This window comes from Anthonomus grandis, chromosome 15, assembly GCF_022605725.1.
Source record: "Anthonomus grandis grandis chromosome 15, icAntGran1.3, whole genome shotgun sequence".
NCBI classification, from domain to species: Eukaryota; Metazoa; Arthropoda; class Insecta; order Coleoptera; family Curculionidae; genus Anthonomus; species Anthonomus grandis.
This window is the reverse complement of record NC_065560.1, coordinates 17452052-17477505: the sequence shown is the minus strand read 5'-3', so window position 1 is coordinate 17477505 and position 25454 is coordinate 17452052. Positions and strand designations below refer to the sequence as shown.

The 25454-nt window shown below is 32.6% G+C and overlaps 1 protein-coding gene across 6 annotated transcripts in view; it reads right to left on the bottom strand.

The window, feature by feature from the left end:
* Window positions 1-9137: 9137 nt before the first annotated feature.
* The window catches only part of LOC126745256 (DNA polymerase zeta catalytic subunit), a 125751-nt gene continuing 109434 nt past the window's right edge, over window positions 9138-25454 (bottom strand). For 5 of the 6 annotated variants that reach the window (XM_050453014.1, XM_050453010.1, XM_050453012.1 and 2 more), the window contains 4 exons: window positions 24045-24235; window positions 19062-19289; window positions 18547-18772; window positions 9141-9658 (listed from right to left, as the gene is read on the bottom strand). In XM_050453014.1, the coding sequence (XP_050308971.1) occupies window positions 9494-9658; window positions 18547-18772; window positions 19062-19289; window positions 24045-24235 (810 nt within the window). In that variant the 3' untranslated portion in view covers window positions 9141-9493. Of the gene's footprint in view, window positions 9659-18546; window positions 18773-19061; window positions 19290-24044; window positions 24236-25454 lie in introns of all 6 variants that reach the window. The other variant, XM_050453011.1, reaches the window with a different exon arrangement.

The window sequence follows — 25454 nt, the reverse complement described above, 5'->3', positions numbered from 1 at the left end:
CTCCTCTAGTTTTAGGCGCCAATAAGCTAATCTACTGCCGGGATCCTTGATTGAGAAAGCCAAAGTCAAAGGACGATGATCAGTAATTAGAAGAAACTTACGACTGTAGAGATACGGGCGGAAATGTTTGACAGCTCAGACGATGGCTAAGAGTTCTCTTTCTATAGTGGAGTATCTCGTCTCCGCACTACAGAGAGTCCTTGATGCATAGGCTATTGGGAGGTCCTTTCCTACAGGTCCTTGTGAGAGTACAGCTCCAATAGCGAAGGCACTAGCATCGGTTGTCAGAACAAACGTTTCCTCAAAATTTGGGTATATAAGAATTGGATCGGATACAAGAGACTTTTTAAGATCGTTAAATGAATTTATACACTCAGAATCAAAATTAAAAGAAGTGTCTTTCTGTAAAAGAGTCGTCAGAGGTTTTGAGATTTTGGCGAAATTAGGAATAAAGCGTCTGTAATATCCCGCAAGACCTAAGAAAGATTTGACATCCTTGGTGGTGGTAGGAATGGGAAACTTCTGGATACACTCAATTTTAACAGGATTGGGTTTAACGCCGTCCTGAGTGATGAGATGTCCCAAATAAGCGACTTCCTTCCTAAGAAATTCGCACTTCTCAGGCTGAATTTTTAAATTTGCCTTATGAAGACGTTTGAAAACCTCAGTAAGTCTAGCGATGTGCTCATGAATAGTAGGCGAATAAATTATTATGTCATCCATGTAAACCAAGCAGCGTTCGTTCTGGATACCAAGAAGAATATTGTCCATAACTCGCTGGAAGGTAGATGGAGCATTCTTCAGGCCAAATGGCATTCGGACGAATTCAAAATGACCATTTTCTACAGAAAAAGCTGTCTTGGGAATGTCGTCTGGATTTATCTCGATCTGATGAAACCCTGAAGCGAGATCGAGCGTAGTGAAGTACTGACATTTCCCTAACTGGTCGAGAAGATCGGAAATATTCGGAAGAGGATACTTGTCTCCAACGCTGAGCTCATTGAGTTTAAGGTAATCAATCACCACTCTCCATTTTTGTTCTCCAGAGGCGTCAAGTTTTTTGGGTACGACCCATATGGGGGAAGACCAAGGAGACGTCGAGGGGCGAATGATATTTTGATCGAGCATTTTACCAATTTGCTTTTTAACTTCTTCCTTATTTACCTGGGGGTAGCGATAAGATTTTGTGAAGACAGGTCGAGCATTATTGGTATCGATACTATGTTTGATTTCGCTGGTGAACGTAAGTTGGTCACCTTCAAGGTAAAATATGTCAGAAAAGTTTAGACATACATCAGTAACGAGTTCCTTTTCTTCGTCATTTAAATGTTCAAGTCGAAGTTGGTCTCGTATTTTGGCTTTACGATCAAGGCTTTTTTTATTGGGTTTTGAGTTAAAGTTTAAAATATTTTCTTTACATTGGTCTGTGTCAACATTAAATGGTTCTATTTTGAGTTCTGAAAAATCAACTGTTTTTGGTATGGCATTAGCATTAACTATGTTGGTTAAAATGCTTTTGTTCCTCCTGAAGACGTCCCAGTTAGACTTCTCTTGGCAGGTTCTTCTGTTAAGGGATGGAATCCGCCGCTACTAGTGGGAATTCTCCTGTTCTAATAGCGTTGACAGATCCTACCGACTGCGCCAAATTGTTATCTCGCACAACTCAAGAACCACTTTTTAAAAAAAAACTATTTATTAAATATTAAAATTTAAACGGACATAGTTTCTGCCTATAAATATTCTGTAATTAATCTATCTTTTACAATAAGACTTAAACCTATTTATACTAAATCTAACTGCTGACTACGTGAGAACTGTAGATTCCATAATATGGTGTGATCCGATTCAAGGATGCTGACTTAGCGGTTCCCATGAGAAAGGTCGCCCACGTGCATGGGAAGATCCAATATAACATGCCCATAGACTGCGTAGAGGGTGGCAAAAGCTGTTTGCAAGATCTTTCAGAAGAAGCTGAAGCTGCATGTGACCAAAGTGCGGGAGTGTTAAAAAGCAGAGCACCCGAAAAAGTAAGTCAAAGTGTTGTGACGCGCAGTGGACGTACCGTCAATGTGCCTAAGAGGTTTTTGTAATCGGGTCTAGTTTTAATGGTGTTTTAGAGTTAGGCTTTTAGGGTTGTTACTATTTAGGTCTAGTTCTAGTTAATGTTTGAGACACTTATTTATGTTTAATTTCGTGTCTCAGGTGGGAGAATGTTAGGAATTCCCGTAATTATGTATGTATTATTGCTTAAAATATGGGACAACGCAGCATTATATATATCAACTATTAAGTTTATCTCCTTTTGATATTTGATATTGTTGTGTCTTTAGTGCCTATCAGTAATACAATCGTCGCCCTGTTATACCGGCGTTTATGTTTATATTTTTTGTTTAGCTTTGGATTAGGGTTGACCGTCGACCGCCGCCAAGAATAATTAAGATTAGAGTAAAATAAGAGTTCGGCGGGATAACCACTGTATTCGGTCAGTTTTTTAACCTTTAACGTGAACGCGATTTTTGTAATTTGTCATTTGAGTACGGTATAGATTTAAGTGTCGAAATTTTCTAAGCTTTATTTCAATTCATTAAACGGTTTTCTTGTAGTCCGGAAAAATAACTGTTTTATTTTCCCTTCTTGCAAATCAACTTATTTGCGAACAAACCGACGCACAGTGTTGCGTAAGGTAGGAGTTTTGGAACAAAAGCAATATACAACCTATGTTTTAAACATATTTATGTCTAAATATATTAATATTAAAGAACAACCAAAATGCATTACAGAGACATGACTAGCATATTTTTGGAAATTGTACAGGGTTTTTTTAATACGGGACCTCTCTTACCTTTCTTAATATGTGAGCTAGTGAGATGCCATAAAAACTAGAATAATTGTGGTTGTGTTAAGAAAATGTTTAGAACATAAACAAACCATATCTGGCTATCATGTAGGTGTAGGTTTTTTTTTTGAGCAAAATAAAGTTGAATTTATGTTTATTATAAAACCTATAGTATGTAAATACCTATATCTATAGATATAGATACAGCTTCATTTATACCTTCATTTATACTTAAAAAGGTATGGAGTATAGGCGGGTAATTGAAATTATTTAATATTAAATACGTAGTTAAAAAAACTGTATTTTTGATATTTTTGAAAAAATGTATCTAGGTAATAAAATATATAAAAAATCAAATTATTTATTAACAAAAATAAAAATTACATATACCTATATAAAAACTTAAAGGATATTATTCTAAATAATTTTCCACTTAAAATTTAGTCTGAATTATCAGTTTCTGTTTCGGTATCATATCTAAAAATGAATGTGAATCGTGGGATTCTTCATTTATCAGATATTTTTTAATTTCATCGTCACAGGCAGTTTTTTTGTTTTTAATTAAAGATCGTCTATATGTAGATAAATGAGGATCCGAAGTTAGTAGAGATTTTTATAATGTCAGTATTGGCATCTGCTCTTAAACTTTTACGACTGTTACACAGCCGGATTTTTCGAAATTCCTTACGCCTAGCCTCTAACGCGTCCTCTGAAAGCTGGCCAATAGGTAATTCAAAAAAGTCAATAATGTCGCACGCGTGGACTAAGACTTTATGAACAGAACTAGGCATGTAATACTAGCTATAAAGACTTAAGTACAAAAGGCGGGCCTCATTAAGCACAACCCTAAATTTAGTTACGTCAATTTTACGACCAGATGCCAATATTCTTAATATTAAATGAAACTTTTCAATTAAGCCTTTATCAATTTCTGTTATTTCGGCGCTTAAATCAGAATTCTGAAAGAAGCGCCTGGCAGTATTTCCATAATTTGTGGAGCCATACCCAGGTTTTGGTTTATCTACTATCAGACCCATTTTGCTTTTAAAATTAGCTTGGATAACTTTTTTGGTGTTTTCTATTTTTTTTAAATTTTCGTCACCTTTAACTTGCCACACTTTCATTTGCAAACGGTATGCAATGTGCAGCAAACACTCAAAAAATCTTATCCAACAGTGGAGAGTTGATATATCAAAGCGATAATTTTGTTCTTTGGAGAGGTTTTTCCAGAACATTATCGGTGTTCATTTCTTTGGGTCTGGCTCCACAAATGATACATTTTGCAGTGGAGTTTGTATCGGACAAAATATTTGCAACACTGCCGTCAAACATTGTTAAAATCATTTCAAAGGAAACAAGAATAGTGTTTTCTTGAACGGGAACTCTATATTCTTTAAGCTCTCTTACTAACTTGGATATTTTTTCCTCTTCCTTACGAACAACTTCCGAGTTTTCTTTGGCAAACATAAATTTTATCGGCCGACAGTAAAATGTAGATGACGGTTTTGGATTCTCCCAAATCACATTGTCGTGGTTGTCAAGGTCAAGTAACTTTAGCGGAACCATTGCTGTCAAAAACATATATTCATCCGTGTCTGTTGCCAATGAAAATTTTTGTTTGTAGAGACTGTGTCCCGAGCTATCATCGAAACCCCACTTACAAACAAGTTTGAAGTGTTTGAAAGTGGGGTTTGTAAGTGGTGTAAAATTTAAAGTTTTGAAAATGCTATCCGTGGTTATTTCCAAAAGTTGTTGAAGGTCGACTTCAGCGAAGGTTTCAGTTACTTTAATTTTGTCTAGTAAATATTCTTTTTTCATTATTAGCACTGAATAGTAGCTCGGGAAACAGTCTGGATGAAGCGCATTTACAACTGATCGCAAAATGTTGTATTTTCTGACAGAAAGATTAATGTCGTAAAAAAGCGCCAAAGGTTGAGCCGAGGTTGTAAGACATTTTTTATTGGCTAAATTTTAAGTGGAATATTTATTGTCTGATAAATGCATTGACCTATTAGTAGCAAAAGATAATTCTTTTATGGAATAGCTTTTAAGTAGCAGTTCTACTCGTCTTCTTTTGTTTGGACATAACTCTGCGAACGATTTTCTAGGTCTGTCCATCAACTTGGAGTCGTCACTCGAAGTTTTGGCTACTTCTGAAGTTGAAGTTGTGGTTTTGAGAGTTCCCATAATATTTCCATTAAGCCACTTTTCCTGATTTTTTCTACTCTAATACGTGTTCAATTATATATCTATATCTATATTATATAGCCCAAAATTCCTTAAGCTTTAAACAAAAAATATGGCTTTTCTGCTGTATATAGCCTTCATTTTGCTTTAGAATATCTTCGGAAACCTTTTCTTGAATTAAAAATGACTTAATTTTCAAAAAAACATTATGTTCCTTTTCGTTTAAAGGGCTTATTAGCCACTCTTCAAATAGGATCTTTCTTGGTATATTGTAGGACACATCTAAAAAAATTAATTACCAAGAGGGGGGCAAATTGGGGCAAGATTTTAATGTTTTATAATAAGGTAGAGTAGTGGGGCTATCATATTCCAAAAAATCGTATGGGGCATTTTTGCACATTTTTTAAAAAACATAATTGAATTTTGTCAAACAATTCTTTTATAATTTTGTAATATAATAAGTAATATAATAGGGAAAGGAAGGAATACATACCTGTTAAATTACAATCCATGTTTGGGCACACTACTAATATAAATTGCACCTGCAGAAAACTTATAAAGAACCTGCTGCACACCGTAGCCGATCGATAGTTCTAGCCTGGACACTTATCCCCGCTTCCATCGATACCTCACAACAGAAGCCGAAATCGTGCGAGGCAACGACCGCATTGCGATGGCAAAAATTCCGCGCTGGGGCACATATTTTGCGTTGATTCGAAATAATATTTTACTGCAGTTATTATTATAGTTTATAGTAAGATTACGCATTTTAAATTTTAAACTACCAAACTATTTTGATACTCGCTTTGAGGTTTAAAAAGAATAAAAATTCGGTATTTAAATTAGGTGGGTAAATTAACAATTTTATTTTTAACTTACATTTTACAATCTTAATTTTATTTAGAATAATGCCTACCTCTTGCTGCATTCCTGTTTAAGCTCAGAAAAAATTAAAATGGATTTTTATTTTTTTTATTTGGTTTTTTTTGATTATCTTCGGAATCTATCTATATCTAATCTATCTATCATTCAAATTTTCGATTTTTTAAAACAAAAATTTGCCGTAGGTACCTACCTAATTTTGTTTTTGGCATTAACATTTTTACGAAAAAGTAATACAGCAATGCAAAAACTTTCCCATAGCAACCAAGATAACCCACAAAAGTGTCAAGAATAAGTTTTTGAAAAATCGTTTTTTTTTCAATAATCTTCAAAACCACATAAAATATAATATATATATATATATTTTTATATGGCATATTCTTTTACAAGTAAACAATGTGCAACTTTGGGGTAAATTATCCATTTTCGTATTTTGAGGGTAGACGAATTTGAAACACCGTTTATGTATATTTCTCCAATAAAATAAATAATAAAAAATATTTAAAACATTTATCATATACCTAAAAATACGTAATAATAAAAAAAATATATTATCTTGTAAAATGTAAAATATTGGGTCCCGCGGTATCTCCACTTAGTCGTTCCACTGTACGGCGTGCGCCACCAAATCTCGGCTTCAATTTTGACGCCACGAAACCAGTGTCACGGCTAGAACTCTCGATCGGCTACGTGCACACACAAACATTTATGTATTTAAAAATAAAAATTCTCGCTCTTATCAGTTTAAAGCTATGCAGTTTTTTGTATGAGCATTGGAATTTAAAATATTTGGCTTTTTTGTAATCTTCAATCATTATACTTACCATTAATGGCTTTTCTTGTTTTAAATTGCGTTATTATTTTTGTGACTTTTGTACATTGTGGCAAACACTGTGCGACGTGGCCTTTTAAGCGGGTAGCTTACTAGGGCGCGATACAACAGTAGTAACAAATGTACAGGGCTGGAATTCTAAAATCACGATTACTCGATATGACTGATTCTAAGTACAATTTTCAGTCGTGAGTGTCTTGCGGACTGCCTAGCTTTTAACGATTTGTCGACGACACGCTTGGGTATATCGTATACAACAGACGTATAGCTTCTTCCTTTTTTAATACGTGCATAATGTATAGCATCCTTTTTTAAACGTATTTGTTTCATTTATTGTTTGCCAATAGTCATACAAGTTTTACAAGTCATACAGGTTTTCATTAGTATATCAAGAAGCTTTCTTAAACACAACTAATAGATTTAATTCGACCCTATTTTCCACAACTGTTAATAACAGAGGTAGAGAAAGTAGTTATCATTGAATGGGCAGTTTTAGTATGTAATGCCACAGATTATTACCAAAGAAGCATTGGACAAGATTTTAAATTTGGAATTAGCGAAACTACTGCAAGTCGTTGGATCCATAAAACTACTGAAATAATTATTGACAATCACCTTGCTGACCGATTAATTTTTCAAATATAAGAGATATGAGAAATTAATAAATTAATATTTATAGAGATCCAATTTCCCTGGTGTTATAGGTCCTATTGATTGCATCCATGTTGCCATATTAAAACCAAAAGTGGATGAACTCAAGTTTTTGTAATTTTCCATGAATTGAATTATTATTTTTCAATGGATAGTGGTAGTTTTAAACGAAATTTTTTTATTTTAAAGAAATAATATAGGGATATATTGAAATAAAAAAACACGAAGGCGAAAAAAATTAACAAAATAAATGAAAATTCTTAGTGTTTATCAATAGAAAAGACAATTGACTTTTCCATCTGTCGAATATTAGGGAAAATAACAAATATATATCAAGAAACCTAAATCAAATCGAATAAAACGAGTTTAGCCGACGATTGAAATTTAGAATCACCTTTCTCGTCACGACTGAGTCGAGATCACGACTTCGATCGTATCGAGTCGTGATTTTAGAATCCCAGCCCAGAATCTACTCTCCGGATGCAACTCACATTGATAATATGTTAGCGCCAAATCTAAATAGGAAAAATACACTGCGCCCGATATGTCACCTTCACAAAGTCACCGAGTCCTTGGTTCTCACCGGATCAAATAACACTTATCTAAACCAGATAAGTCACTTCTCAGACGCCGGATCAGCAGACACCCACACACACGATCAACCAAGATGCCTGTTCCCACTGAATCGGCATATTTTACATATAAATAGGAGGACAAAAACCATTGTAATATAATTAATTAGATTAGACTCTTTAAGTTAAGTCACGATACTGTAATTTTTGAAACTTATAATTTTACATAATGAAAATATTAAAAAAAAATAATATTTTAATTTAAAATATATTATTAAAGTAATTTTAAAATCAGTGATATAACATTTATATATTTGTTTATAACAACAATAACAAAAATGAATTAAGGCTATGCATTTTGTCCTGATATCCGTATGAAGCACAACACTGTGCATCAGAGCAAAATATTGTATTACATAAAAAAAGTATTGTCGTTTTCTAAATTAGTTATCTTTGTACAGTTATAAATATATCTATGTTGTAAGTAGAAAATTACTTCTAACTATTTTCTTGAGCTTTGTTGTGACAATTTCTACATTCTTGGACGCAAAAAGATGTCTTAAAATTTGACACGACATTTAAGATATTTTTAGCACAAAGAATTGGTCTATTTTTAAAATGAACTGAGAATAAATCCCGGCATTGTACTGCCGAATTGCCTTCATAAAAGCATTTAAACAATTGAACTTTTTCGGAAAATGCATAAACAGCCATAATGATAAATATAAAAAAAAATTAAAATGGCGCTTAAAAGTCTCAACAGTGCAACCACACAGCAAAATAAGGTCTGCTGATTGTGACATGCCAAAAATCGCAGATCAGAAAGTAAAAGAGAAGCAGTGTTGCCATTTATAATGCCTATGTGTAGTCTTCTATTCACCAACTAGTATACTCGGCGGCATCTCCAGAGCTGTCTTGCGGTGTGCCCGCTTGCGTTATTCCGAAATGACGAAATCTATGTAGAATAAACTTATTTTACATAGACGCATAAATAATATATTTATTAATTTTAAATAAATAAATTTTTGTTCGTTTATTACTTAATTTACGAAAAACCCAATTAAATATTAATACTAATAAATACAACTAAAAGCAAAATACTAAATCTCTTTAAATTTTAAATAACAGCAAAATTGAAAAGAAAATATAAATTTAATCACAAATAAAAAAAATACAACTTTTATTTGATTAATAACATGTTCTGTTTTTTTTATACCTATATTTTTAAAAATAAAAGAAAACAATACTTGATTATAAAGCACTTAAGATAAAGATAAGAACTACATAATATGTGGTTTACATTTTGATACCTAAAATACAAATGCTTTTTTTTAATTCTTTTGACAGATATATAATAAAAAATCACTCTAGAGAATAATTATCATCACGAATACAAGAAAAAGTTGAGCAACAAAGAAATATAATACAAATAAAATTAGCATTATTTCTAAGATTAAGAATGATAACTTAAAAAAAAACAATAGTTTCGACTTTATTGATGGGTAATATGAAGTAAATATTTGCTTATGAAATCTAAAACCATTGATCATATGAGAACGCCCCTAGTTTATTTAATAATTCTCTGACGTACGAGGACTGCTGATGATCACTGATTGTTTGATATCGTCTGTAAAGAACTGGACAGTCTAATGAATTACATACAACTTCATCCAGTGAGCAGCTACAAGTTTGACATATCTAAAATTATAAAACAAATTCATCTTTTTTAAAAATATTTACAAAGATTAACGTCTCTCTAATGCTTTTGTAAATGAAATGTTACAAAAGCACTAATTAGACAAAAAACAGCTTGATTTTTAGTTAGGGACCACGTTTCGAATATACAAAAAACCCATCAAAAAATACTACAACAGTCATCACATCTTCAACTATGCAGTCGAATTTAAAATCTTTGATGTACTGATTCATTTTTGCATTTTATTTAGGTCTCAACATTTTTATTTCATATTTAGATATTTTTACAAATGGGTGTAATCTCTCATTGATAATACAATTTTTAATTTACTTTTCTTATTGATAATATAGACAGATGTATACAAAAAGAGTGGAACATTTCCAACATAGTACCGATTCAGCCCCTAATATGTTGAAGCCATCTTTAGGTTAAGTATTGGTCCTAGCTTGAATGTCTTTAGCGCCTGCGTCAAAATTGTCAACTTTACATTTCATTTTCTTTGTTGTAAGTTGTAGTGGTGTGTGAACGTTTAAAACATTTAATCATTGTGGTTTTTACTTTTCAATCAAGTTAAATTCAATATTTACGGGTACACTTATTATTAATTAATTACTTATTAATTAACGATATTTTAGTTAATAGACAGTAATGTAACAACTTTGAGTAATTCTATTATCACAATGTCGAATTTCAAAAGTAGTAAAAATGAGTTTTGTTTGACACTTTCTTGAGAGAGGACTTTCTTAAGAGTCAAAGAGATCCAACAAATAAATTCTTTTCACGTGTTAAAAAGACGTTGGATGAATGTCTCGAAGTAAACAACCCTATGAACCCTTACAACGCTCACCTTGTACGGCTTACCGAAAGTTACACAAAGAAAACATACCGATTGTGTCTTTTTGATTCTCCGCTACAGAAATTACCTTTGTGGCTTAACAACATTTTCAGAGACACACTGAACTTCCAGATTACCTATTCCGTAAAAAATTCCATTGATTTTATTAATTCCCTCAAACATCTAATCCTAAATAATAATTCAATTTTAATTTCCCTGAGATATAAAAAAACCTTTTTCCCAGTATCCCCCCAGATGAGTGTATTACCTTAGGTCAACAAATTTTGCGCTGTAGCTGTCTCCCTTAATTAGTTACTGATAAAGTTTCTTCTCTTCTCAGGCTTGTATTAGACCAGAATTTTTTCTGATTTAGCAATGTAAAAAGCAAGCAAAATAATGGCCTAGCTATGGGTTTGTGTTTGTCACTGCTTTTAAGTGAAATATTTATGAATAACTTGGAGAACTTATGAATAAGAGATACGTTGATGATATTTATAAGGGGTGGAAGCGGAGATCAACTTGTCGATTTCTTGTTGTTTGTTAATTCTTTACACCCCAAAATCGAATACACCATCGAAAAAGAAACTGAGGTAAATTATCATTTCTAGAGTTACTTTCGACTAGTAATAGCAAAAAAATCGAATTTGAAGTGTATAGGAAAGACTCGGCCACAGACAACATTATCTTACTTTTCTTCAGGCCCAAAATAGGTTTCTTAAATAAGTTAAATACAATCAGGCAAAGAGTTGTTAACAAAGGTTTCGATTTGAGGTATATCAATAAACTTTATTATAAATTCTTAAATAAACACAAGCTTATGTATAATTTCCACCTGAAAGAACTTCAGATGTCTCTCATTTTTCGGTGAAATCTCACAGTGAGCCCTGTGTCAAGTTTTTTAAGAAGTTGAAGTGAAGTGAAGGACAAAGATCTTACCTTTTCGAACTCAGGCGCGTATGCATTGAATGCCCAGCAATTTACGTAGGCCAATCCGGAAGGATGGTTTCCACCAGAGTCCGTGTACTCATTCAATGGAAAAATTTAAAAACTCGAATATAATTGAAACTAACGAAAGTCAACATACGCAATATCTCTATTTAGTTAAAAGTATTATATATAAACCGTTCCAAGATACCACATTTTCGTATAACATTTCTTTTTAGCAGTTTTGTTTGGTAAGTTCTTGTGTAAATATCCATTTTCAAAATTATATCTCCAACCGTTATCAAGTGTAAACTGCTCAATCAGTTTACACTTGATAACGGTTGGAGATACTTACCAACCGAAACGTCGTATTACATTAAATAAATAAGACAATGCAAGTTCGACAAGATGTTTTCAAAAAATAGTTTATTAAGCAAAAAATATATAAATAACCCTGACAACCAAATTTAACACCAACAACGTTTACAAAATAACAAATTAAAAACACATTCAATAATAATCAATAAATAACTGATGCTATCAAAATAAACTGGGAAATGCAACCCGACTATTACTACGGGAGCTGGCGACAGATTTTTTGGAACAATTTGATTATAGATGAAATTTTTATATTAGCCTTTGGGAGTCGTCTCAACCATAGAAAATGTCTTGCAGCGCACGCGAGTAACAACGCTGCGCTGCACCGGTGCAAAGCTGCATAATAAAATTTTTATGGTGACTCATTTGATTATCAATCCCCTTTTGCATAGGTATTGATTATACCTCCAAATTTCAAAAAAAGCAAGTCTTGCATGCATATCTGTTGGCAGTTCTGGTGACTCATTTGATTATAAGTATCCTTTTGAATAGTTAGTTAATAATAGTTTATACCTTTAAATCGCCGAAAATGTAGGTCTTGCATGTCTATCTATCGGCAAAATGAGTCTTGCAGGTAAAGTGCTATGCGCGCTCGTATGCTATATACGGCCGATCGCTCGGTCGCCAATATTAAATAAATCATTGAATTAATTATAAAAAAAATGTTTTAATCTATATGCGTTTTTTAAAAAAACGGATGACATTTATATGATACAATATTTTACATAAATATTAATCAGTACTGCAAGTACTGGTGCTCGATGAGGGTCTAAATATTTCCGAAATAGATGTTGACTGTCATCGTCTTCCTCACAAAAGTCTAACACATCGTCGTTGGACTCAATCTCCCAATTGTCGATATTTAGTGGCTCCAAGTCACCTTCCCCCTCATCTCTGTCACACCCTATACAACTCTCTTCAGCCGAATCGGTAATGATTATTGCAAAGTCTGTAATAAAAGAAATATTGACTATGTTATTATTTGGCCCGACGTTATTCGCAAATATGATCCATAATAAAATGAATACATTGAAAATTCATCAGTAACTACCTTTGCTTCTCTCTTGCTCCGCTTCCATGATAATATCGTTTATTGTCGCCGGCAACTGGTCACCATCAAACGACTTGTAAGTATATCTGCCCTCGATTCCCTCCCATCCATGGCCTACAGGTGTTAAAGTGGTTGGATTCGATAGGTGAGCGTGACGCCAAATGGAAGAAATGTATGCTGTCCGAAGTAAGTGTTGTTGGAGCTCATCTTTGCAAGGTGAAAGGATCGAAGCATCAAAGTTTGATGTGGTGATGCGGAAAATATCATCCGTATAGGTGAGCTTATAATTTTTGGTGAATATTTCTAATTTGGAGAGGTTGCTATTTCTGCATTTCTTTGAGCTGTAAATGTTGCAAACGAACTCTTCTATTATCGGAAATGTTATTTGTGGACATGATGAAAATTCGGCTACATCTGTTAGTGAAGTCATGAATTTTGTCGACGCTTTTAATATATTAAAGGGACGATTTTTCCCTTTTTCATATAATGCGGGATTGAAATCGCAACCTGTCAAAGCATGAAAAGTCGGCCGCGCTGAATATAACTGTTTTCCCAGTTTTTCGAATAATGAACTTGCATTAATATACCGATGGTTATTGCTAGTGCATTCATCCATATTTTAAGATTTGATTTTACATGTTCCATATTTCCTAACATAATGATTAATACATCAGTGTCAGAGCAGCGAATCATAACAGTTGCATTATCGTCGACTCTACACGCATGATACTTTTTTCACTATTTTCGTGTCTGCTTCCTCATGTTCTTCGCAAGACAGTTCGCTTTCGATTGTTCGGGCAACTACATCATCGGTAACTTTGTATTTGTAACAAATGTCATTAACATATAGTGCTTTGTTTGCAATAAAGGACGCCATGTCATTCGCAGTCCACGCACCGATTAAATAACGCACGAGTTCTTCCTTAAAATTAATATTTTTCATATCAGCAAAAAAGTCGTGGCGACTCTGCTGTTCTGGTCCACTAATATGATATGGTTGCTCTCGTTTCAAACTTCTCAACAAGTGTTCATTATCTTTAATCGAAAGAGTAAAGTAACGATCGAATGTTACGATGATCGTGCGAGCTTCATTTGATGTAAACATTTGAAGAATTTTTCTGGCAATATTTCCGAAAGCCAGAGGACTTTCTTTCATAGTATGTAAAATAAAAAAACCATCGAAAATTATGACATTTGGTCTAGCTGGTTGTCGAGTAATTATTTGCTTTTCCAGAAGCTTCATAAGAGCAGATTTTTGTGTCCTGCAATGGTTCCGTCAATATGGCATAATGATAAAGGGACCGGTGTCAATGGGTATATCAATGTCAAGTATTTTTCTTAAAGAAATACTTAGTAACTGACCGAATAAATCACGTTGCATCCGAAGTTCAATCACTTTTCCGTTATTGGCCTTTATTTTATTTTTTTTTTATTGAGATTCAAAGTTGTTTGGGTCTTGAGAACATCGAATAATAAATTGCTCACATGGCTCGTCACTAAGATGTTCACCGTTTAGCAAGAAATTTTTGTCAACCTCGGGTGAAAATGGATTTATATTTTCTTTAATATTGTCTAAAAACCGATTGATTTGATTATTGCTGGTGCTGATATTATGGGCCTTCAAATCTACGGTGACGTCCTGCTTTTTTTCGCAAACCAGCTCGTTCCATGACATGACTAATAATTTTCGCCCGAATGCTATGACTTTTACACCACCACTGACATGACGTGCCGAAATGGAAGTACTTGCATGTACAACCCCGGTTAATTTATTTGCAGCATCTGCATTAATTGTTTGCTCCAATTTGAGATCAATTGGCTAACGTGAAAAATAAACTTGCAATTTTTGTCAGTATGTATTTAAATAATTCAAAATCAGCCGTCTTGATACTGAAATTTAACATCAAATAATATTCAACAAGATTAATATAGATCATAAAATATTGCGGTGTTTTGCCGTGACTGCCGCTCAAAGTTTCATTTTTATATACTTCGTACTCATTTAATAAGAATAATCTCATGATTTTGTATGGGGACAAAGCGAGAGGGTGGTCGATCTTGAAATTCAGCTAAAGATGTAATCATAGCATCGGTCACTCGCAACATTATTGTCATTCATGAAACATTGAAAATGCACAATTTGCAGAGCCAATGACATCATCGGATGCAAACGTTTCGATCTATTGAAATGTTGCCAAAATAACTGACAGAACCATTAGCTCTCATATCTTAATCAACAAGAACGTTAGTAATGCCACAATTTTTGATAAATTTTCCGAGCGCTTTAAATATGACATTATTACATGGAATTGGCCTAAATGCATAAACAATCGATCAAAGTGTGGTTTTTCTGTAGACTCCAACTGTAATGCTAGTTTCGCGATGGCTAAGATCATGGATATAATCATAACTGACTTGAATATACTGTTCATTACATTAACCTGCAATTTTGAGGCTTTGCAATATTGTGTGTTTGACTACTGCAGTATTCGTAGGTGACGAGTTAATATTAGTAAGGTATAGGAGTGTTTGCTGTGTCGTAGTAGCTTAAAAAATTACTATTAAATCCCACCTACATAGGTGTTTTCGAAATATTCAAAACATGAGACAACATCCACGTTAAATTAATTTTTTGGTGATTTCTAAAACCTTTGATGTTAAGTGAACGTTCCACACTTCCAAGAGGCAATCATTTTTTAACTATCTTGGGTTTTTTTGTATACGAACCCAGATCATATGTTACGGTGTCAACAGTGTGACTTCTGTTTCTGAAGCTCGTATTGTCGCCTTCATTAGGAATCAGCTGGAATTTCCGCAACTATATTTTCACTATATTTCCGCAGATACATTTTCATCGATATTTTGAAAAATAATACCTAGAGTGTCGTGCAGAGTATCTTTTTCCGAGAGGGTGCTGACGAATCGAATTGTTAAAATGTCGAAATTTTAAATGATGTCCTCAGGACATACATCAGTCTGATTCGAACTAGAATAGTGCATTCCTCAATTAAATTATTAGTGGTCAGGGTGTCCGGTAATTTATTAGGTTTAATGTTGGCTATTTCTTTCCTCAATAAAATTGCTGTTTTTTCAATAATATCACATTTCTCAAGTTCTACTAAATCATTTTTCAAGAATAGACCAGATAGACCTAGATGAATAGTGTATGGCTTACCAATGCTTTTCTTATTAATTGATATGAACGTGATTTTTTTCCGAAAAGTATTAAGTAATTTTTCTTTTAGGCGGCGCGCTTTAAATTTAATATCGGCATTGTCAGTTAACTGTAAAGGCTCGTTTTGTAAATATTTAATATATAGCGATTTTAAAAATCCATAAAAAAACACTGTCGCTGATCGACAATATTACGCTTGATAAAGCTACATAACTCCTGGAATGCTTCTGAATGAGCTTCACGCACATGCTGCCACTCATTATGGCCTACACCCAATGTACTATTGTTTTCATAAATTATTTTACAGCGCGTACACCATAAATAATTTTCTCGCAATATACGTTCAATTGTCATGAGAAGTGTACTATCATTATTATTTTCGACTTCTATCTTTTAAATTTAAAATCGTTTTTATATCGCTACCTATAATTAAATTTTGACGATGACCTTTCCATGTTTACCGGTGTTTGCCACAGAATATACACATACACGTGTCATATGATTGTTCCTGTGTTCGTTGTGGCGATTGTTATCTGATGTCTCGTGTTGATGAAATTCTAATGATGATGGTTTTTCTGATGCATCACCGGCTTCATCGGGAACTTGAGTGATAATTAATTCTTCGCCATGTTCACCAATATCAGTACTAAATTTTTTCAAATATGCATGTTACTGGATATGATAAAATAATAAAATTTAAAAGTATCACATGCCGGAATCAATCACTTACTCTGTACTGATCACCGATGATGTCTTTGCAACAGATACTTGGAACGATTCAATATATTTTTTGCGAATGCTGTAAATTTCTTGTAATCATTTTTATGATCTCCCTGCTTAGTATTGAAATCATTCGGCAATTTACGAACATGCAATATTCCGTTAAACTTTTTTAAAGTTTCTTCTTTATATGAAATAACACTTGTATCGCTTTTTCGACAAACGACAAAAAACATTTTTTCACTGCTTGTTTTCGGCATCGTAAGAATACGTTCTCTCCTCACGAAGAATGTGTATAGACTGAAGTGAAGAGAAATCTAGGCAGCTGTTCGTACTGGCTCAAGAGTAAAATTTAAAAGGCTATGGAGCCTATCTGCGTTGTTATTATGAATACACTAGATCGCTTGACCTTTTCGCACCCGATCTGTACGTGCACAGGTATGATAGGTGATTCACGAAAGATTCAATTATAAGAGACGAAAAATATTTGAAATAAGCAATTCAAAGAAAATAAAATATTACCGAAAATGAAATGAGATGACTCATAGAGATGTACATTGCAGCGGTCATAAAGTGAAGTTCCCTTATAATATAATATATTACAAAATTAGAAATTTTATGGCACTGAAAACTATTAGTTTTAAAAAGTCTTGCCAATAATTAATTCATTTAATATTGGCGACCGAGCGATCGGCTGTATACGGCATAAGAGCTCGCGCGTAGCACTTTGAATGCCTGCAAGACTCACTTTGCCGATAGATATAAATGCAAGACCTGCATCTTCGCCTATTTAAAGGCATGAACTATACCTATGCAAAAAGACATTGAATCACCAGAACGACTTCAGTTGACATGCTAGACCGCATGCAAGACTGACTTTGCCATAGACGCGAATTGCAAGACTTATTTATTTATGTTATTTTACTTAATAACAATAAAATATATGACGGCCAGTCATAATCAAATTGTCCCCGTATTCAAAAGCTAAAAGTCATCCTGGAGAAGGGTTGCACACCCCTCCGGCTGCAAGACTCAATTTTTCTTATTGTAAATGCCAGTCGGATTAATACTTGCAGTTATGAAGTATAATCAAATCTGGAAATCGAATCTGTCGCCAGCTCGCGTACTATATGTAAAAAAGCGACATCAAACGGCCCGGATATCACATGGGCCATCTGACCAATAGCAAGTGGAGCGCGTGTTTTGACTCCGCTGATCCGCGAAGGGGCTAGGATTTGGGTACTTGGCCGCTGCTCGATGAATGTAGTATGGTAAATGTCCGCTATATGCTATGATTTTTATTATAAGTAATTTAGCAATAATTTATAAAAAATAATTTACTTTTATTTTGTTAACTTGTTAAAATGTATCTAGATTTTAAAATTAAGATATCTAATAAACGGATTCTCAATGTTAACAGTTTTTTTTGAGTATTAAATAAAACGGCTCTTTTTCCTTGTCACCTAGACTATTTTAATGTTTATTTTAGATTTATTCAATCTAAACTCTAAATGTCAAAATCTGTTTGTTTATTCCGTGATACCTTAAGAAATAGGGAATGGAATATCACGAAATTTGGCTTCCTAACTGGCATGGTTCTATTTGCAATGAATTGAATGCAAGGTAATAAACGCGCGAATGCCTCTTTCCCTGTAGCTTCTGTTAAAATTCTACAATGCGAGCGGAGCAGCGGATTAAGGCTAGTTACATATAAAACAGTTTTTAGATGCTAAATATCTGTAAATTGTTGGCTAAGAAGAACTCAAGAAATTTACCATGTATGCATTTACTGATATCAATAACTTACCAATAATGTGTCGTGATAATTTTGCTCCCATTTCTTCAGTTTTTCCGATAATCTTAGAACTGAAATATGAGGATTCTTCAAACAGTTTGCACATAAACCCTCTTGAGCGGGTGTTGCACAACAAGCACATATTTTTGAAATAAAATACTGAGAAATGGTGCTTTTAACCAATGTGGGTGAATAATTTGGGAGATGTAGCGTGGTCTTACGAGGCATTTCATGAAACCTTAAAATAATTTAAGAACATTATAAATATATCAAAAGAGTGTTTCAAATCTAGAGAACTTAAAGAGTTAATTTCTTATTAAAAATAAAGGATACTCTATTATTTTTGTAAACATGGGCTAAAGCTTATGCATTAGGCGAGAATATACTGGTATAAATATGGTAGCAAAGAAATGTAATAGAATATATGATAAATTTTCTAGTAAGACTTAATTACTTAGATATCGTTTTTTAAGTTTTATTCTACAACACCCTGTATATAATTGTAATTAACAAAATGGTACACTTACCAGTTATTCAGATCCACTCCAATTAGATTTAGACATCTATTTATCGGTGGAATGATAACTTTGCTAATATAATATAAGACATTGGGTCTTAATGAATTATCATTTAATAGTTCTCTTGGACTTCTGACTAATTTAATTAGCGGTAAACTGGGAGGACCGTTAACAACGATGTAAGGAACTCTTTCTCCCCTTCTTGGTTCGTTACGCCTATCAATAGCAAGCCATTTTCTAAAAAAAAAATACAATTTTTGCAATTTAAATAGATTCATTATAGAACATACATTTTGAATGTTGTTTGGACTGGTTGAGAGAAGCAAATACAGTGTGAGTCTGAAACTTGAAATAAATTTAATAGATCATATACTTTTTTTTTTCTCAAAAAAAAACCCGGACCCGTCGATAAGTATTTTTAGTTGCGCTCTTTTTGTTGAAAAAGTTACATAGTGTATCCCAAAAATAAGATTTGACTGCAAAATTTCAGGTTTATGTGATTAACCGTTTTCAAGATAATTTAAATGATTTTTTTTATTTAATATAAATTATATAATATGTTTAAATCAACAAGTTTATTGACCAATATTTAAAATGAGTCCATTTACTACTTAATATTATCCCAAACGTACTTGAAAATCTTTTTGAATATTTTTAACGATTCATGTAGAAATTAATATATAGTGTATTTCAAAAATAAAATACATATTATAATGTTATCGATGATTTTTCTATAAAAATGGTTTTAATTGCTTAATTCTGAAGGGCATATCAACTTATACAAAACTGCAAAATTTAATTTTTTTTATAAATTACGTTTTCCCAGATAACTGACCCACAGTTTTCAAGAAAAAAAAATTACTTATAATTTTTACTTTTTGCTTTAAAATGTTTTCCTTTTATAGGTGTTCAAAATATAGCACATTTACTATTTGTCAAAGTTCGTTTTGAAAGTTTCTTAAAACTTATCTGCTTTTTAACTCCTGAATTTTTGCAGGCATGTAAACTTTTGATTTCAAATAACCCTAAAGGATAAAATCTAAAAGAGAGATTTTGGTGGCTATACAAAATTTGGTCGTCTTCTGACAGGATGTACAAAATAGGGAAGCGCACCATATCGTTGAAACTATATGTTCCTATTTGGCATATCAGCTTCTATTTTATCAGGAGATAGAACAGCTAGATTTAAAATTGGTTCTTCTTGTAAAAATTGAGAGTATCTAGCTCCGTTTAGACTTTCCTTAAAGAAAATTAGGCCTATGACTTGGTTGCCTACAATGCCTGCCCAAAAATTTGCTTTCTCTTGGTGTTTTTCTTGTGCCCAATAACGGCCATTTTGTCGATTTACTTCTCCGTTTAGCCCAACGTTGACTTATCAGAAAAGAGAATATTTTATCTTTTAACAGTATTATCCTGCAGTTGTTGTAGTTTGCAAAATGCTATTCTTCTATCTACATCCTCTTTATGCAGTTCCTGGAGAATTCTTACTTTAAAAGGATGAAATTTCTGTGCCTTCAGAACCCTTACTGGTGAAGACTGACTAAATGAAAATGTTAGGATTTTCATTGAGCGCAGATTTACGAGAAATAATTATTTTTCTAATGTGGGCATTTTCTCGAAACTGATTTTTGATTTTGCTTACAGACCTTGCGATATCGGTGGTAAATCAGGATACATGTTTCAACTCATAAGTCCATAACCTGCTTTTGGATTCTTGTTGTATCTCTGTATTCAATCATCACTAAGATTTCATTCTTATGATTTCCAATTATATAGGGCATTGCGTTTAAATTAAAAACAAAAAGCACTTAAATCTGATTATTTGACTTATTAACACTTAAACTATGACTTATTAAAAATTAAAAACCTGTAAACTCACGCAGACTCAGAGTAGTCCTTTAACAATGTTAAAATTTACTAGTTTTACGGTTTGAACAAATAAGGAATGTCACACTTTTTTCAAATTTATGAAAGTCCTTACGAGAAAAAATGTTCACAAAAAGCAATACTTGTGGTTGTTAGACCTATTCACAATAATATATTTTACAGTGTTATTCAAAACCAAGTGGTCTAATATTTTTAAATTAAAAATAATAAATTACATATGGAAAGTACAGGTAACAGAAAATTTAAATTTTGCAGTTTTGTAAGAGTCGATATGCTCTTTAGAAATTGCTAATGAGTAAATTGACATCCACCATGGGACACTATATAGGATTATATTGGAACGGATTTAATCTTAATTATCTTTTTGGAAAATTTGTAGTAAAAAATTGTATGATGAAATATATATTACTTTCATTCTTACTCCTCTTTTTTTTACTCTTCATTTATTTCAAATCTAGTATCAAAAAAATTTGAGGAGAACATAAAATTAATGAAAATTTACATGTTCTTAAAACATATTTTAAAAAGTTATACGTTTCCAATGTTAATTTCAAGATTATTTATAAAAAAATCTTGACATCTATACTATATATAAATCTTAAAATTACATGACAGTAATTAAATATTAAACTATATTTAAAAACCAAAATAGAACGCAAGAAAAGCAAGCAAGAAAAGTGTAGAATTAAATCCAAATAACTTTTATAAGCATTATTTTGTCCTTTTTGGTAGTTCATTGATATTTTAAAAGTTTAATATGAAGGAAAAATAGAATATATGACTACCCTAGAATATATGGGTAATCCCCCGGCTTTCGAGAGCTTGAGACAAAAAAACCTTCTAATTCTATATATAGGATTTGGAAGTCGTAGAATTTATTGTATCAAAAATTAAAAAGCTGAAAGGCGTAAGCAACCGCCTTTTGGCTTTTTAAATCATTACATGATGCCTCTACAAATTAGTTACATAGGAGCAAATTGTATAACTTACAAAGCAAACGAAAGTTTCATTATGGCAGATAAACGAAATCAATATTAAAAGTCATGCCATAACTTAAAACCTTTTAGAAATGCTGAGTTATAAATAAGGTGTTTAGTGCAAACCTAATTGAATAAAAGTAGATGTTTACTAAAAACCGCATATAAATGTATTTTTTTTTATTATACAGGGAGTAAAAAGAAGGTAAGAATGTCCGTTCCTGAAAAGCGAAATTATCCAGATATATTTAATAGCTTTATTCTAAGAAGGCTTTTCTATTCATCATAGTACTGGAATTTCATTAAATTATTTAATGTATTATGAATATTTAAAAAAAGCATGATTTTCAGGCATGCCTTAGAGGATTACATATCAGTAGAAAGAAAAATGCTATTAAAACCTTCTTCTTTTTTCTTGGAAGATACCAAAATCAGGGAGATTGCCCACATATTCTGGGACACTCTACACAGAAGTACATATCCACGGTATAATTAAAAGTACTTTAATTATATTAGGACAAAATTTTTAGGTTTTAAAAAAATATTCAGCATATATGTACTAAATTTTGATCGGTTGATAATATATAGTAAGTTAGGTCGACCTCGATCAGATATAAAGATATAAAGATATAAATATGCTGATGACGCTGGCCTCTATGTCAAATCGTACCATCGGCAAAGATCCCTATTTCTAGATACTCTGAGTTCTCACTCCCTATAAATTGTTCTCATTTCCTAAATTACGTTAAGTGGAAAATCAACAGAAACCTCAAAAAAAAAAAGAACAAATTGTTTTTTTCCGAAAACACACACACGTTCGTTTCCACTCTCGCAGTATCGAAAAAAAATCTTACTATCCAATAGAGTTAAATATCTTGCCATCATATTTAATAACAACCTCTCCTTTTCCCTTACCACCTCATATATCTAGGCTTTTCTCTATAGACAGCAAAGATATCTAAAGATTATTCATATATTATTTATTTATAACTAACTAATATTTTTGCTTTGACATTTTTGGTGAATACAAATAAATTTAATAAACCTATTACTTAAATTATTTCTGGATATTTTACGTCTATTTTATGCGAAAAAAGTGCAGGTAGAATGAAATTCACTTTAAACTTTTAAATTAATTACATTTGACAATTAACATTAAAGTAATCAAACTAAATGTATCTGTGTGACAACTTAAATACAAAAAAGTATTCAACAATTTATCACTTGTTTTTATTTATTATGTTATAAATATTGTGATGACCAAAGGAAGAGAAAGTATACTCAAAGTCAAAGTCTCACAAATCAAGCGTCTATTAAAAGGTTACGCGTTTCGCCGGGTATCATCAGACCTCATCTAAATACAAAAACTGTACACTGACTCTCACTAACATAAAAATATAAAATATTATATGTCTACAACATCGTGTACCGTTATTGACTTTGTATTTATGATTAATTTTGTATCTTTGTAAGTTATGATTATATTAGTAAAAAAATTAGCAAAAATAGCAGTTACTTGTTATATAGACGTCAGAATTGTAACAGCTGGGAGAACTCAATATAACATCTCTCCTTAAAGCTTAACATTAGACCTTTCTACCAAGTATCCAACCACCAAGAAAACTATGGTGTCAATATTCTTTGTAAACTAGATTTTGTAAAATCTTATATTCGGTTACCAACTATACTACTTATTTAGGGCTTATTTAGGATTCTACTTATGTTTAGTTTATTATTTACACCTAGTGTCTAGTTTTTAGTAGTTCTATCTTGTTTGAGGACTCCATTTGGTGCCCCAAATTGGGTTATTTTATTAAAATTTTCTATACTTGCTTCCTTTGACTGTTAGTATTCTCTTGAAATTATTGGTCTCCATCAGCAGAAACAATAAAGAAAATTATAAGCTTTTTCAAATTGTACTACAGGTCTTTAAAAGGAATCGCGTTTCGTGACATTTTAATCGGTTGTATTGTTTATTCTGGAAACAATTAAATGACAGTTAATGCGAATCAGGTGAAAGACTTTGTTAATAAAAAGAAAGTGTTTATAAAGTACGTTACATTATTATATAGATATTTTATGGCAAAATTACAACTTAAAATAAGAATTTAATAAGCATGTGTCTTACCGAGTTAGTTCCAAAGCAGGGACGCACGCTTCTGGTTTGTAATTTGTAAATCCCCTATACTCCTTTGCAAACGTAAGATCTTGAATACTGACCCTGCCGGCTTGAATTTTGTTGAACTGTTTAAGAACATAGCTCTTTATAAGGCTTATATCCTTCGTTTTAAATAATAGTGTCAGGCATTTTTGAAGCATCTACAATATAAAATCAAGGGATTGTACGTGATTGTAAATAAAATGTGGAGAAATGTCACTGGGACAGATCCATAATTATAGACAGACATACAAAATCATAGGCCAAACAACTTATCGATAAAATAAATAAAACAGGCCTAATCATATTTAAGCAAAAGCGACTATTCTGCACAGATGCCGAATTGTTGAATAATATGTAAATAAAGCCATCCCGACTCGCAAAAATACGTATATGCACAATTCATAAAAAAACGCACCTACGCAGTTCCAAATTATATTTAATAATAATATTATAATAAAATCTATAAGCTAGTGTAAAAGTCGACGACAGATATCGACATATCGAATCGTCAGAAAGTTAATTGGAAACACAGATAACGTCAACGAGTTTAAGAAACATATAATGTAATTTTAGTCTAAGTGTATTCTTTGTTAATAAAGGTAAAAAACAGAGTCTGGTAACATAAAAAGGATTTCATCAGAGCAGCTTCACCCTTCCGATATCTGAGATATCCGGGATAAATGAATGATTCCCTTTCCCCAGGGGAAGTGCGATTGCCGTTTGGCATGAAATCTGTAACAATATTAATAATAAAGCTTTCGAAAAGTCTCGTACACCCGGATTACTGCAGCTCCAAATATCTACAGAATACAAATAAAAATCATGAGCAAATGAAAACTTTTTCTTTTTGTAGGTGGTTTAAGAAGATACAAATCCCCCTTAGGTGAATTTTCTCTTTGGTGCGGGCTTAACGACCTCGAGAATCCCTACTTTGATTTTTACTATCCATGTCAAGTCAAGCAATGCTAAGATGTTAGAAACCGTGCTTAGGGGATAAATGGTTCTGTTAATGAGTCGCAAACGGTTCTTATCGGATACTAGGCGAAGATCGCAAATAGTACAGCCTTTCTCTACAATACCCAAGCTCTTGGGTAGCTCCTTTTCTAGAATATTCGTGAGAACAAAAATATTTAACTCATGTGGATTTTCTGCTGTACATAAACTCGTATAAAGTTACTACTTATAGGAACTCAAATATAATAAAAGATATTATAACTAGCTCAAACATTTCAAATTTCTCAGAAGACGAGATATTAATAAACTTGAAAGTCAAGGGGTAGTCTTTCGAATGCCCCAAAAGAAAATTTAAGGCAGTACACACTCTTTATATACGCGCTATCAACCGATCAGCCTTTGTTGGGTCAGCTTGGGCACAAC